The 13988-nt window shown below is 34.8% G+C and overlaps 1 protein-coding gene across 1 annotated transcript in view; it reads left to right on the forward strand.

The window, feature by feature from the left end:
* The first annotated feature begins 1807 nt into the window (after positions 1 to 1807).
* The window catches only part of LOC122133878 (abl interactor 1-like), a 59292-nt gene continuing 47111 nt past the window's right edge, over positions 1808 to 13988 (forward strand). Inside the window, exons 1-3 of the mRNA XM_042751892.1 lie at positions 1808 to 1876; positions 1944 to 2054; positions 2194 to 2295. Coding sequence (XP_042607826.1) covers positions 1808 to 1876; positions 1944 to 2054; positions 2194 to 2295 — 282 coding nt within the window. The remainder of the gene's footprint in view (positions 1877 to 1943; positions 2055 to 2193; positions 2296 to 13988) is intronic.

A 13988-nucleotide genomic window follows, 5' to 3' on the forward strand; every position in this document is an offset into this window, starting at 1 on the left:
TCCACCAGAATCGGCTCAAACTTCAGAAAGGAGGATGTGAGAGTTGTCTGCTCTTCAGAACGACACATTTCAGAACGAAACACGTTCAGTTTTCTTAAGCTTGAAGAGAAATGAATTGTGTAATGGGAACATGAGAGATAAAAGAGTTGAGCTGAAGTCACGTTTTAATAGATCACAGTTTATCGTATCTCTATCGTATCATATCAGCTTCCTCAAAGCGCTGTTTGCGAACTCAACTGCTTTTTTTTTTTTTAACAGGGAAAAAAATGAAATGAAACTATTAAGATATGATTCTGATTTTACAGACAGCTGTTAAAAATATCAAAGTACATCAAAATTTTAATATGTTAAGTCTTATACGTGCTAGTCATTAATTTAATATATAAATGTAAAAAAATATACACTAATTTAAAATTGTTACTGTAATATTAATAATTTGGCTTTATTAGTTAAGTTATTATATATATATATATATATATATATATATATATATATATATATATATATATATATTTAATTGGTTTATTTTAAATCTATTATATATTTTTAATTTTTATTTAAATCTATTATATATTTAATTTTTATTTAAATCTATTATATATTTTTAATTTTTTTATTTAAATCTATTATATATTTAATTTTTTATTTAAATCTAATTATATATTTAATTTTTATTTAAATCTATTATATATTTAATTTTTATTTAAATCTATTATATATTTAATTTTTATTGTAAATCTATTATATATTAATTTTTATTTAAATCTATATATATTTAATTTTATTTTAAATCTATTATATATTTAATTTTTATTTAAATCTATTATATATTAAAGTTTGATTTAAATCTATTCTATATTTAAAGTTTGATTTAAATCTATTTCTATATTTAAGTTTGATTTAAATCTATTCTATATTTAAGTTTGATTTAAATCTATTCTATATTTAAGTTTTAATTCCATTCATATAAGTTTATTAAGTATATAATTGCTTTCAATATTTATTTATTATTACTTTATTTTGTAATATTATTATTATTATTATTATTATTTTTTTTTTATTAAACTCATAATATAAATTTTTCATTTGAAATAATTTGCCTTTATTAAAAATTTCAGTAATAATAAATGTTTAAAAATACTTATTGTATTTTATGATTTTGTTATCATTTGTTTGTATATTGTCCGTTTATCAGTATGGAATATATATCTGGATTATTATTATTATTTTTATTTTTTTTGCAGTGACAGAACTAATTGCTGGAAATGATTGACAGATAAATGACCCTCCTCTGTCAAGAGAGTTCAGTGCGCTCTTGATTTACAGCCTGTAAGGGACATTTAAAAAAAAAAAAAAAATATGGAAATACTCTGTAATCTGTTGCGTCAGATGTTTGCAAACATCGAACCCGTCTCTCTACCTGTATTTGTCTAAAGATGCTAAACATCTGTTAGAAGTGCTTAGGATTAAACCACGGATGGAGCTCTACTGCACTAAAACGGCACTATCAGGGTGTTTACCAAGGTGTGATTACATTCTAATTCCTTCAGAAAAAGTTGCTCGACAGGTTAGCGCAAACAATTTGTTCGCAAAGCGGGCCGTCAGGTTTGATGTAAAATGGCAACCCTTTCCTCCACATGACCCAGCAGCAGGCATTGAGTCGCACCGATTACTACAGCAGCGACCGCAGAAGACGATGACTCCGATGGGAAACCACAAACTGCCGTTCAAGTCCCGGCTTGACAGTACGGCCTGAGGCTACCATGTGGCCTGCTTTTTTCCACCCTGTCTGTTCTTTCTGTACATCATGCCTGAGCGCAGGATGAAGGCACTTCCTGTGAATGACTGTGTCGCTGTGATGATGCAGCAGCAGATGGTGGGAGTGTGTGTGTGTAAAGGGGAGACACTGCCCCACTTTCTCATGTTCTCTGTGTGTTTGAGAGAGAGAGGCATGTGAAGCATGTAAGGAGTGGCGTGAAGTCGATCGTCTCCTCCAGGGGCAGGACGCGTCACACTGCTGTTTCTACTTGAGGGAGCTGCTTGTGGATGAAAATGTTGGATCTTTCCTCATTCTTGATTTAATCACAGATGACATGACCAGAGACTTCATTTTACCCAGAATGCAAAGAATGTGAATAGTTGATTTACTCATCATTATACTGTTCAAAAACCCTTCTGACTTTCTTTTTAAAGTGGAACATGAAAGGAGAAGGTTTTGGGCAGAATGGCATTTTCTATGCAATGAAAGTAGACCGTGGACTAATGGCTGTCCGAACTCCGAAAAAGACCATGAAAGTACACAGTGGTGGACGAAGTGCTCGAATCAAACCAAGGGCTTGATTTCAAGATCAGAAACCCCTAAAATATTAATTACTCCAGGAAATGTACAAGTAGGCTGTTTTTCTTTGAATTTTACTTGAGTACTTGAATTCGAAAGTACTTGATTTTTTAAGTACTTAAGTATTAAAAGTAGAGGTTGATGTAACATGTTTATAATTTTTCTAGTCATCACTCATCAGTACCTTGTCATTCACTGTCCAAAAACATTGCATTTCAAAGATGAAGAGTTCATTAGCAAAAACAGATAACTTTGTTTTTAACAATTTTCAAAAATCATGTGTTTTTTTTTGTGCATTCCAATTAATCTCAATCAAACTGCAGTTGGGTTATTTTGATTAGGTTAAAAAATAACTAAAAATACAGCTAACTAACACAATAAAAAAAACGTCAGATAAACATAATTAAAAAAACATGGGCTTTTTTATTAATGTATCCTATTTTTTTTTGCAAATAAACTCATTATATACTAAAATATTTAAATTACTGATAACTCAAGTGTGCAAGCAAGTGAATAACAAAAAATACAAAAATGCATTATTTTAACGTCATTTTTTATAGTTTTCCTTTAAATACCAACATCCGTTTGCATGACTTATTGCGAGAAGAAAAATATATAAGTTTTAGTCGCATAACATAGATAATGGGAAAGCTGGTCAATTCGCAATATTATTTTATTTATTTATTTTTGTCAAATATTTATAAAATAACGGCAAAAGTTTTGCAACAATTCTGTAATGGAAACCCGGCTAGTGACAACTAAATCACATAAAAGCTCTCCTATTTACAGCAGATTTAGTTCACCAAATAACTGACAGTCATGACTGAAATAAGATATTCATTTACAATCATCAGTACATAAATTTTGCGAGTTTTTGCACCATCAGTTGTATGCGCATTCAAGCTAGGAGAATCTATCAGTTCCCAGCTTGTGTTGAGTCAGATATGAAGACTCACAGATCATTGAATCAGCTGCAATCAGATCAAGTCTTATTTGCAAATGAGTCATTCAGTACAGTTTGCATAACGAAATTATTAAATAATCAGCTTGTTCATCAATTGGACAACGATCATTTTTTTTTTTGGGGTGGTATAGCCATTTCAAAGTAATGAGGATCAGCTTATGAAATAAAAAATACACTTTGCTGCCCAACACTGAAAATACTCCTTATGATTCATGAGCAATAATCCCGATCTTATAAATTGTACGATAGCCTTGTAATGAACATGCGAAAATGTCTGAAAGGAATTATACGTGGAATTTTACAGCTTTTCCAAAGTGGTTGTATGGAAATGAACAGCTTGGACAATGTGCTAAACTTCTCCTTTTGTGTTCCACGTAAGAAGTCCTCAGAGTTTGGATTTGGAGTAACATGAAAGTGAAGAAACTTTGGGACACTTACATTTATGGGTTATGCAAATGCAAGGTGCCCTGCTTTATCCATACATGCATTAAAAAGTAAAATCTCTGTGTTTAAAATACACCAGAGCCCAATTTGCATATTTGTCCAGCAATGCAACTGTTCCTCTTTCGGAATGCAAAGACGGCGTGCTGCTGGTACCTCAGTGGACAGGTGGCTTCTGACAAGGGTGCATTAATGAACACAAGCCACCTGGCTTAGTGAGAAGGACACAAACAGAAAACGCTCTTGAACAGGTGGTGGACCTCCATTTGCTATGCACACAAATGTGAAACCTGGATACCAAGTTTTAGAAAGGAAAATATTCTGGTACTAAACGTTTTTGATGTGTTTTTCCATCTCCTAGCTGGTTTTCTGTTGAGTTTAGGTGCCCTGATTTTTTTATTTTTTTTTTAACATGGCCAGCTCAGTGGCACTTGTTAGTCTCCGAGCGTTTCTGCCCTGCATGACCTCAAGCACTGACCTTCAGCAAACCAATTGTACTGCAGACTAGGATTTTCCATATAATAGGACAAGTGTGAAGATTGCTGCCCCACCGTTCCAGCATGGCTTCTCTGTGGAGGATGTATTGTGTTCAGAACAATAAGTCTGATTTTATTGTGATATGAAAGGCCTACACCAGGAACTTCTGAAAGAGACACTCAGCACTTTGACACTGTATGTAATATACTGTTTGGATGGTTTGGAAACGTGATTGGTTTTTTGGTGATTGGTGAATTTTAAAAAAAAAAAAAAATAAATAAAGGCAACACATTGAATTAATGAAGAACAAAATATAAAATGGTACTTTCTTGTAAAACATACTCCAATAATCTTTTATTTTGTTTTTTTTTTTTTGTTATTTTTTTTTTTGTTTTTTTTTTACGGTACTAGTAATAAAATTAATAAAATAAGCTTTTTTTTGATTAGTGGTCAACCACTGAAAAGCCATTCAATCAACTTGCAAAGTACTGTGAGAATATTCAGAGTTCTCACTGATAACACTTGTAAAATACTTTAGAACCAGAATGAGCTCATAAGCTTTTTTAATCTAGTTGTTTGTCCTGTGGTCTTTATAGGTATGGCTTTTTTCTCTTTGAGTGAGTCAGTGATTCTGAATAAGGGTGGGTCCATCTTGGGCAGATTGCCGTATCATGGGCCCCGTCCTCTTTAGCCTAGACTTTACTTTTGCAGAGCTTAGGTGTCTATTTTGAATACCTTTCTCATCTGATACTTGAAATACTAGTCAGGCCTGTTACAAACTTTGCTGTTTTTGACTGCTGATTTATGTTGCACGAACATTAAATACCCTAAACTTGTTATGAGAGACGTCAATACATTAATGATTTGTTGAAGTTTCATTGTTGAGTGTTTTGATTCAGTAAACACTCTGACAGTGGATTTAGTGTGAGCGCATTCATTGAAGGATTCATAACTTGAGTTTGTTGAGTTTGTATTGAGTGATTCATTAAACGAATCGATTTGTTGTCATTTGATTGTGAAACAGTGTACACCCTTAAGCTAACTGATAGTGTTAACAAAAGCAAAAGTGAGATTAAAATGCATTTGCTGAAGCAATCATGCCATTTTAGCTTGCTTCAGCAAGATTTTGGACTCTTTTATTGTGACACATAATTTTGTGCTCTTTATCACAAGTGCAGTGCTCTACTAGGTGAGCTACCGAGCAAGTTTACTTTGTCAGGAAAGCCATACATATGGAGCTGTTTAAGTGATGCAGATGTCAATGAAATGTCTACTAAACCTCCTCTTGTAAAACTAGGCCCTATATAATATTTTAGATATAAAAACGATACAAATTAACTATTGTGTACCTTTTATTTGTATCTTAGCCTTGATACAAACAAGAAATGTGAAATTACAGTAAAAAATAAACCTAAAACTCTTAGACTCACCTTATTAATATTAACATATTTAAATTAAAACTGTAACATAGGCTGATTATTCTTATAGATTGAAACCAAGTGCATCAGCCAGGATAAAGAATATGGAAAAGTGCTCAGAGTTTCTGCTGCAGGAAACAGGAATAAAAAATAAAAAATAAAAATGTGAGCAACAACCAAAAGATGTTGCATGGATGGATGTGTGTATATGTGTATATGTATATATCTATCATGATATGTATTGATATTGAATTATTGTCCAGCCCTAACTGCCATTAGTGGTCATTTTAGAATTGTTTGTATAGGTAAATCTTTGTAGTTTTTCACTTTTTTTTAAATATCTTTTAGTGCAGACTGCAGTCTTACAAACCCTGGTCTAATGCAATGATTTTCACTAACATTTAAATGTGGCTTGTTGTTTACCATCAAACTACGTTTTGAGGCCACTGTATGCTTAAATTGTGCATGGATGTCATTGAGCGTTGCCATGGAAATGGACACAATAACCCCCCAGATGTCTCTGTTTACGGAATCGAGGTCAGAGGCTAGCGCAGTTATCCTGGGAGAGACAAGACTTTACCATCGCTAGCTCAGCTCCGGCTAACATATGTCCTGGAAAGTGCCGTTAGCATTGCTCATGCCAGTATCTAGATTACGCCCCAAGACCATAATCCTTCTCTTGCTGGCACATCAGTAAATCCCACAAATACTCATTATTTTTCCTGGTGGAGATCCTCAGCTGGCCCTTCACCCAGGCAGTGTTGTGAACCAGCATGCGCTTGGGTGGGAAGCGCTCTTGAATGCCCCTTCCTGTGATCAGACACGGCGATTACTACCCAGTGGCTATAACAGATTAAAGAGCCATCAGAGGCCTGTAATTACAACCCTGCTTCTTTGACCTTGACTTCCATCTGTTCTTTTGCATGAAAGAATTGACACAAAGGACACACACTTTGAAATCTTTAAAGGGCTAGTCACCCAAAAATGGAAATTCTGTCACTATATTACTCATCATCAAACATTCCAAATGTGTATGACTTCCTTTCACTTCAGAGATAGCATGAGAAGGACGGAGCTCAGATGAATGCAACAGATGGCTCCATCTTGAGACATGCTCTTTAAAATAAGTTTTCACATTTAAACAAGCTTATTATGATTAATATGGTGATTTGCAGACAGTGCAAAAAGATGGCCACAAGTGTTTTTCATTGCACTGATTTGTGAGTCTTCGACTTGAACCACCATGTGATTAGAACAGCAAATCCTGTCATTTTATTCTTGAGAAAAGTCATAAAATTATTATTTATTTTTTTTTAATTGAGATTTTTTTTTTTTTTTTTTTTTTAGATTTCACTAAACAAACTTCTTGGAATTTTGTCTTATTATTTCATAAGAATTCCAATAATCTGGAATTATTATTCGCATTGTGCAAAAGAGTAACTTGGACTTTTTTGCTTCATGAGAGATAAATAAAAAATACTGGCTAGGAAAAGTATGAGTAAATGATGACAGCAGTAAATGATTATTTTTGGACGAACTGAGCCTTTAAAAAAATAGTTGCACTGTCTAGAAAATACCAAAATTTGTTGAGTCAGTGTGTTTAAACCCTGTTGAGTTGTTTGTTGGGTTGGTGTGAAAATGACTGTATATTTCCTGTCATTCTAAATCTAACAACCAACAGAATGTTTGCGGGCCGTTTGTTAGGGCCAAGTAAACTGGCCACTATTATAAAGACACAATATTTTCAAAACCGACTAGGCTAGTTGGTGGGTTGCCTGAATGACTAATATTCCAAATGAGTCTTTTATCATTTACTCACCCTCATGTCATCCCAGATGTATATGACTTACTTTATTATGTTGAATACAGAGATTTTTTAGGAAAAGTCTATACGTTGCAAATGAAAGCACATAAAGTCATAATGAGGGTAATAGCAACCACTCCAAGTACTCTAGCAACCACCTAGAATACCACTCTGAGATCTTATAATGAGGTGTATGCGGTGTATGTTTTCATGGCCTCTAAAGGCCCGTTCACAACAAGGATGATAACTATAAAGATAACGATAAAGATAAAGTGTAAAAAATAATCATATGGTTCTCACCACAGTTATAATGATAAAGGCACAGATAAACAAAATGTGTTGGAATCACTTTCAGAATGATTTTTTCCCAGCTAATGAAACGATTAAGAACATAGACACCGAATCAAAATCAGTCCTGTTATAACGAGCTTGAGAAGTTAAAGTGGCAGATGAGCATGCGCTGAGGGGAATAAACAGATGATATAATTTGCTGGTGTAGACGGTAATATTGTTATCTTTATAGTTATATAATAATTGCTGTTAATAGTGTTCATCGTCTGTTTGATTACGTCTTTAATTGATTTTTCCATACATTTCTGCCATATGCACATGAACTGACAGTCACCACTGATAAGCTACTACTAAATATTGTAGAAACGTAATGTTTTCTGTAAAGTTGTTTTTGCAACGATTTGTATCGTAAAAGCACTACACAAATAAACTTGAACTGAAGTTATCATTCTTGGTGTGAAACAGCCCTTAAGAGATGTATTATTTTTTCAGAATAAAAAAAAAAAAAGATTTTTATTTCTTGAGTTTACTATCCCTTTAAGGAAACCATGAGAAATCAGACTTGTGTCAGCGTGTTGTTACAGAATGGTTACGTAAAGTGTGGACTTGTATGCAATATAAAACAAACATTATGGATTGGAAAGCAGTGATCTTGGAGAATATGTTCTTAAGACAAGAGTTTTACAACTGCAAACTGTCTAAAATCTAATGCATATGCTAAATAAAGCAGTTACAACCTATTGAAAGTGAAAAAACAACAACAACAACAACAAAAATATAGTAGCACTTTAAAGATTCAAATGATTACCTTTAGTATTGCCTTCAGTATCATAAAACGTTTATGGCATTTAACTAATCTAGGGTATCTAGGTATTGTTAACTTGCATTCTATTTTGATTGTTAATTTTATGTTTGTGCTCAATACATTAACTATTGTTCATGTACAGTATACAGCTTGAAATATAAGTCGTTTGAAAAGACTGGTAAGCGAAGTAGTGGATTAGTTTAGTTATAATGGGGAAATAGTCTCAAAGCTGAGTTGCTTTACAAATGCTAGAATGCCCCTACACCCAAAAACACAAACTTTTGGTTGTGTCATATCCCTTTACCTCTTCATGTCAAGAGAGCAAAGCAAGAGGGGGCGTCTTCACAAGGGTTACGCAGTGTTAATAAGGGACATTCCTAGCATTTTTTTCACTGATATTCCAAGTGCATTTCCTTCAGGATATGTATAAGAGCAGAGTGAGTTGGCTGTCAGCCCTACAGGAAATCCAACACAAATCCCCACATTCAGCATCTTGAAGAGGAGAGTGTTTTGCGCTTGTTCTTCAGCATTGGGAGATGAATTCAGTTGTGCAAGCAGCAACTTTTTTTTTTTTAAACGGATGAACATCACAAACTGTTCTTCAAAGGCCAGAAAGAGTGGCAAAACAATAGCGGTTCCCCTCCAAGAAAATGTTTGCCTCGAGGCCTGCATGCCAAACAAAAGGTGTCCAAGAGAGCTACTGTTCCTTCCTGAGGTCCCTCCAGTCTGCAGGGGGTGGAGCGGCAACCCTCCTGATACTGACTCTTCTCTAGGGAGGAAATGTAGGCTTTTCCTTCCTGTGCACTTAGAATTCCAGGAAACAGCCTACTACCCTTTGCCTCATTACATGGAAATTTAGGAGATGTTAAGCTTAAAGGGATAGTTCACCCAAAAAATGAAAATTCTGTTTATCGTTTACTCACCCTCAAATAGTTCGCAAACTTGTATGAGTTGTTTCAGTTTTCTTCGACTGAACTCAAAAGAAGATATTTAGAAAAAACTGTGGGTCGCCAAACAGTTTCTGGTTCTCATTGACTTCCATAGAATTTTGTCCCACATAATTATTATTTGGTTACCTACATTCTTCAAAATTTCGTATTAAATATCTCCTTATGTTCCCACAAAGATCGGAAATTCATCAAAAAACATTTTGGTGCGGGGTGAAACTATCCCTTTAAGGAAAAAGAACTGCAGTTGTCACTTATAATGGTAATGTGTATCTAGCCTTCGTGATTGGCAAAGTAATCCTTTATGTTGTCAATAGAAGTCACACTGACTTACAGGATGTTGTCTTGGAATTTCAGCACATTTGTTGGTGGGGAAGTTGCCATTTAATACGATTCTCTGAAAATTTTCTAAAGGTCATTTTTTAACTCTGGTAATTGTGTTTGCATTGTTCAACAAGAGAGTGTTGTGTTTATCCCCTCCACCTTTTGCTTTTTCTTATCTCTGGGGTTTTGTGTCTGTGACTGTAGAAGAGATAAAAAGAGATTGATACTCTTGTCTTTTGGGAACTTGTCTTTCTTGGGAAGTTTTAGGAGGGTTTCTGAAGACACCAATCAAACATTGTTTCCGTGTGTAATGTCCTTCAGATAAAAGATGTTCTTTTTTTCATCTGCCTGCCTTGATGTGTGGAGAATGGTGATTTATGGGTCCAACAAAAAGGGCACAAAGGTTCTTTATGTTTTTGTAAGCGCAAAATATGGAAAGAAATGAAACAGCTGGACCAGAAACTAATGAGCTGTTTCTGTTAACCCAACAACACATTGCCTCGTATCAGCTCTCAACAGTCTGGTTTCTTGAAGAATGGGTCCACAGGGTCAGTGACAAATAAGATGGTTGTCCACGATAAAAGAAAAGATTAATTCTGGTAAAAATCTAGGTTAATGGAAAAATGTTATGTTGGTTTCACAAGATTCATATGGTTTTGAAAAATAATAGACCATTGTAACAGAAACATATTCAATTGCATATCTTCTAAAATGGTGTTATGGTACCCATAATATACTGTATAAGTAACGTTTCATAAGTTTGGGGCAAGTAATCTAATTGTTGATGGTATTTTTATGTTATTTGCTTTATTTTAGTTTACTTTATTTTTCTTTTATTTTATTTATTTTAGTTTATTTCATGAAATGGAATGGGAACGGAACGGCACACACGGAATGAATAATAAATCTATTTAGCAGTGTGTATGATATTGACCAGTTGACGGTAAGAGATGTTTTATAATGGTGGTTTAAAAACTAAATCAAACAAATATTATCACATTGAGATGCTTTGGGTACCACTTTGAATTTTTGGTAGAACCCAGTCAAGGTGTGACTGCGAGGGGGGGCTGTATGTTCTTCAACTGTGCCAATTTCTGGGACGTTTATTCTGACATTCAGGCCTCATTCTCAAAAATAATCTAATTTATATGTGTCTGAATGCGTTTAAGTATTTTGGGAACATAAAAATTGCCAGTCCACAGTTAAGGTGCTGACTTTTATGGGCAGCTACCACGGACATTTTTCTTAGAGCAAACCATAACAAAGCCTTTATATCAGACGACACAATCAGTTTCTGTTAAGCGGATGTGACTCGGGATTTTACAGACGCTCTCATAGGGAAATTCAATCAACAGACACAGCTAGAAACAGAGCTGTCTAGTACCGTACATGCCAGACTGGAAATGGACCAAATGTTCGTTTAAGAGAATGAGATTATCAACCTGCCGTTTATGGCACATTCAGTCCTTTAAGTTTGTCTTTAGAGAACTGTTGGATCATATTTCGCCACATCATCTTAGGCCCGTTAAAAGAAGATTGTATCTTCTGTGACATGTGGAGACAGGGTTTAAAATGTTCAGATTTTTTGGTGGTTTTGAGCAGAGCAATGCCTGAACTACTGTATAAGCAAGATGAACACACTCATCTTTTGAACCTTTATGAATTCCACTCTTTTTAAAGCAAACTCTGGGATGTATATCTCTCTAGTGTAACAATGTCCATTTCTCTTGCCAAACACCTCGCTAAAAAATAGCCTGATTCTTTGAACTAAGCACAGCCTCACTTCACATAAGTCAGCGAAACATCTGGTACAACAATATTATTGTGATACCTTCTCACTACATACACTTGGTATTGTGGGAATGCCTGTGGAGCCATAGTCCCCTATGTGTAAATGTGTTCCTGTGTATGTTCATGCATTTAATAGAGACACAATGTCTTCTCTTAACAAACTACTGCTGCTGTTTTATCACTCTCCTGGAGTGAAGCACTTCTTCATTCTTTCTTCAGCAGGAACTCATATTTTCCATCCAAAACAAGTCTAGACTATTTTATGTGATAAAACTAAATCTTATCTCTGTTAATCAGATCTTTATTAAATATATGAATAATTTCATCATAAAACATACATGCACCGTGGTTTCTCTTCTTCCATGCAGGTGCTTTGGTAATGTTTTTACCTGCACACATGTATCAGGTTGTGATGTCTTTTCACAGAAGGTGTTGCATGACAGATTGTTTACACCTCAATGATATCTCAAATTGTACCACAGAGGTAGGCCAAATGGAGAACAGAAAATACCACCATTAAAAAAAAAAAAAACTAGAGTTCCGCTTGAAAGCGGTTGGGGTTAATGCAGTTTTTTTTTTTTTTTTAATTCTGTTTGTTACAGAACAGTTTTGCCGCTCAGAACTCTTTAAGCTAGCATCCACAATGTAGGTGAAAGATAAGACCTTTTTTTATTTCTGGCAGTACAATTTTTTTTTATTATCCCATAAATACATATACAGAAGCAAAAGTAACTTTGTTTTTTATTATTTCAGCTTTTGACAGACACAATACTAAATACATATAATTATGTAAATATTGCCCAACCTGACAAGGCAGGCAACATTTTTTCTAGGCAAAGTCAGGCCTGACCCCTTGCTTGGTAACGACTGGATATAGAAGAAACTGTGAATATCTGTAAATATTTCACATTACTATATCCACCCACCTTGACAGGAAATTGAAGATACCATTGCGCTGCAGACCGCTTACAATGAAGCAGATGATGTAGCATGTGAGAAAAAGAATGTTTACACTTCCACCTACCATGGCCAAAAATAACAACTATTTTACAGTTTTGATTGAATATTTTGTTTGCTCACAAAAACACAAGGTTAAGTTAATTTGATCAAATTCAGTGACTTGACCATATGTAGAAACGTAATTTCTGTAAAGTTGTTTGCAACAAATTTGGATCGTAAAACGCACTATCACATAAACTTGAAGTGAAGGTATACTTCTTGGTGTGAACAGCCCTTAAGACGATGTATTTTTTTTTCAGATAAAAAAAACAAAAGTTTTTTATTCTTGAGGTTACTCTCACTTTAAGGAAACATGAGAACTCAGACTTGTCTTCAGCGTGTATACAGAATGGTACGTAAAGTGTGGATTGTATTATGCAATATAAAACAAACCTTTATGGGAGTGGAAAGCAGTTGATTCTGGAATTATGTTTTAAGACACGAGGTGTTCACGATGCCAAAGAACTGTTCTTCTAAAATCTATGCATATGTAAATAAAAGCAGAGTTAAAATAATTGAAAGTGAAAACACAACAAAAACAACACCAAAACTATAGTTGCACTACTTTTTAAGATTCAAATGATACTTTAGTATTGCCTTCAGTATATCATAAACTATTTATTATATTTTTTTTGGCCCATTTCTAATCTAGGTTTTGTTACCTTGGCATTCTAATGTTGATTGTTTCATTTATGTTTGTGCTAAGCCATTACCTATTGCATGGACAGTAGACACCTTGCAAATAAGAGTGTTGAAATTGCGAGAAAGGAACTGGTACGGACGTCAGAGAGTAGTGGATTAGTTTAGTAGTATAATGGTGAACTAGTCTCAAAGATGGAGTTCTTTACCACTCAAGGTGCTAGGAATTGCCACTACCACCCACAAAACAAAACTTGCTGGTCTGTTTCTCATATACATGGGACTTTCGTCCCTGGTAAGGACGAGCAAAGCAAGGCAGTGGGGCGTATTCCCAACGGATACGCATTTGTTAATAAGGGACATTCCTAGACATTTTTTTTTCACCTGAATTCCAAGTGCCCTTTCCTTCCAGTACTCTGTAAGAAGAGCAGAGTGCGCTTGGCTGGCACGCACTACAGGAAAATTCAAAACAAAATCCCCAACATTTTGCTCTTGCAAGATCCGGAGGTTGTTTGACCTGTTCCGTCAGCCCATGGAGATGAAGCTCAGTGCAAGCGAACTTTTTTTTTTTTTAACCGGATGCACATCACAAACTGTTCTTCAAGGCCAGATAAGAAAAGAGTGCGCCAAACAATTACGCAGGTCCCCTCCAAGCGAACAATGTGCTCAGGCCCCTGCATGTCAACAAAAAGTGTCAAAAGGAGAGCTACTGTTCCTTCCTGATTTTCGGTCCCTCCAGTCTTCAGGGTT

This window comes from Cyprinus carpio, chromosome B24, assembly GCF_018340385.1.
Source record: "Cyprinus carpio isolate SPL01 chromosome B24, ASM1834038v1, whole genome shotgun sequence".
Lineage (NCBI taxonomy): Eukaryota > Metazoa > Chordata > Actinopteri > Cypriniformes > Cyprinidae > Cyprinus > Cyprinus carpio.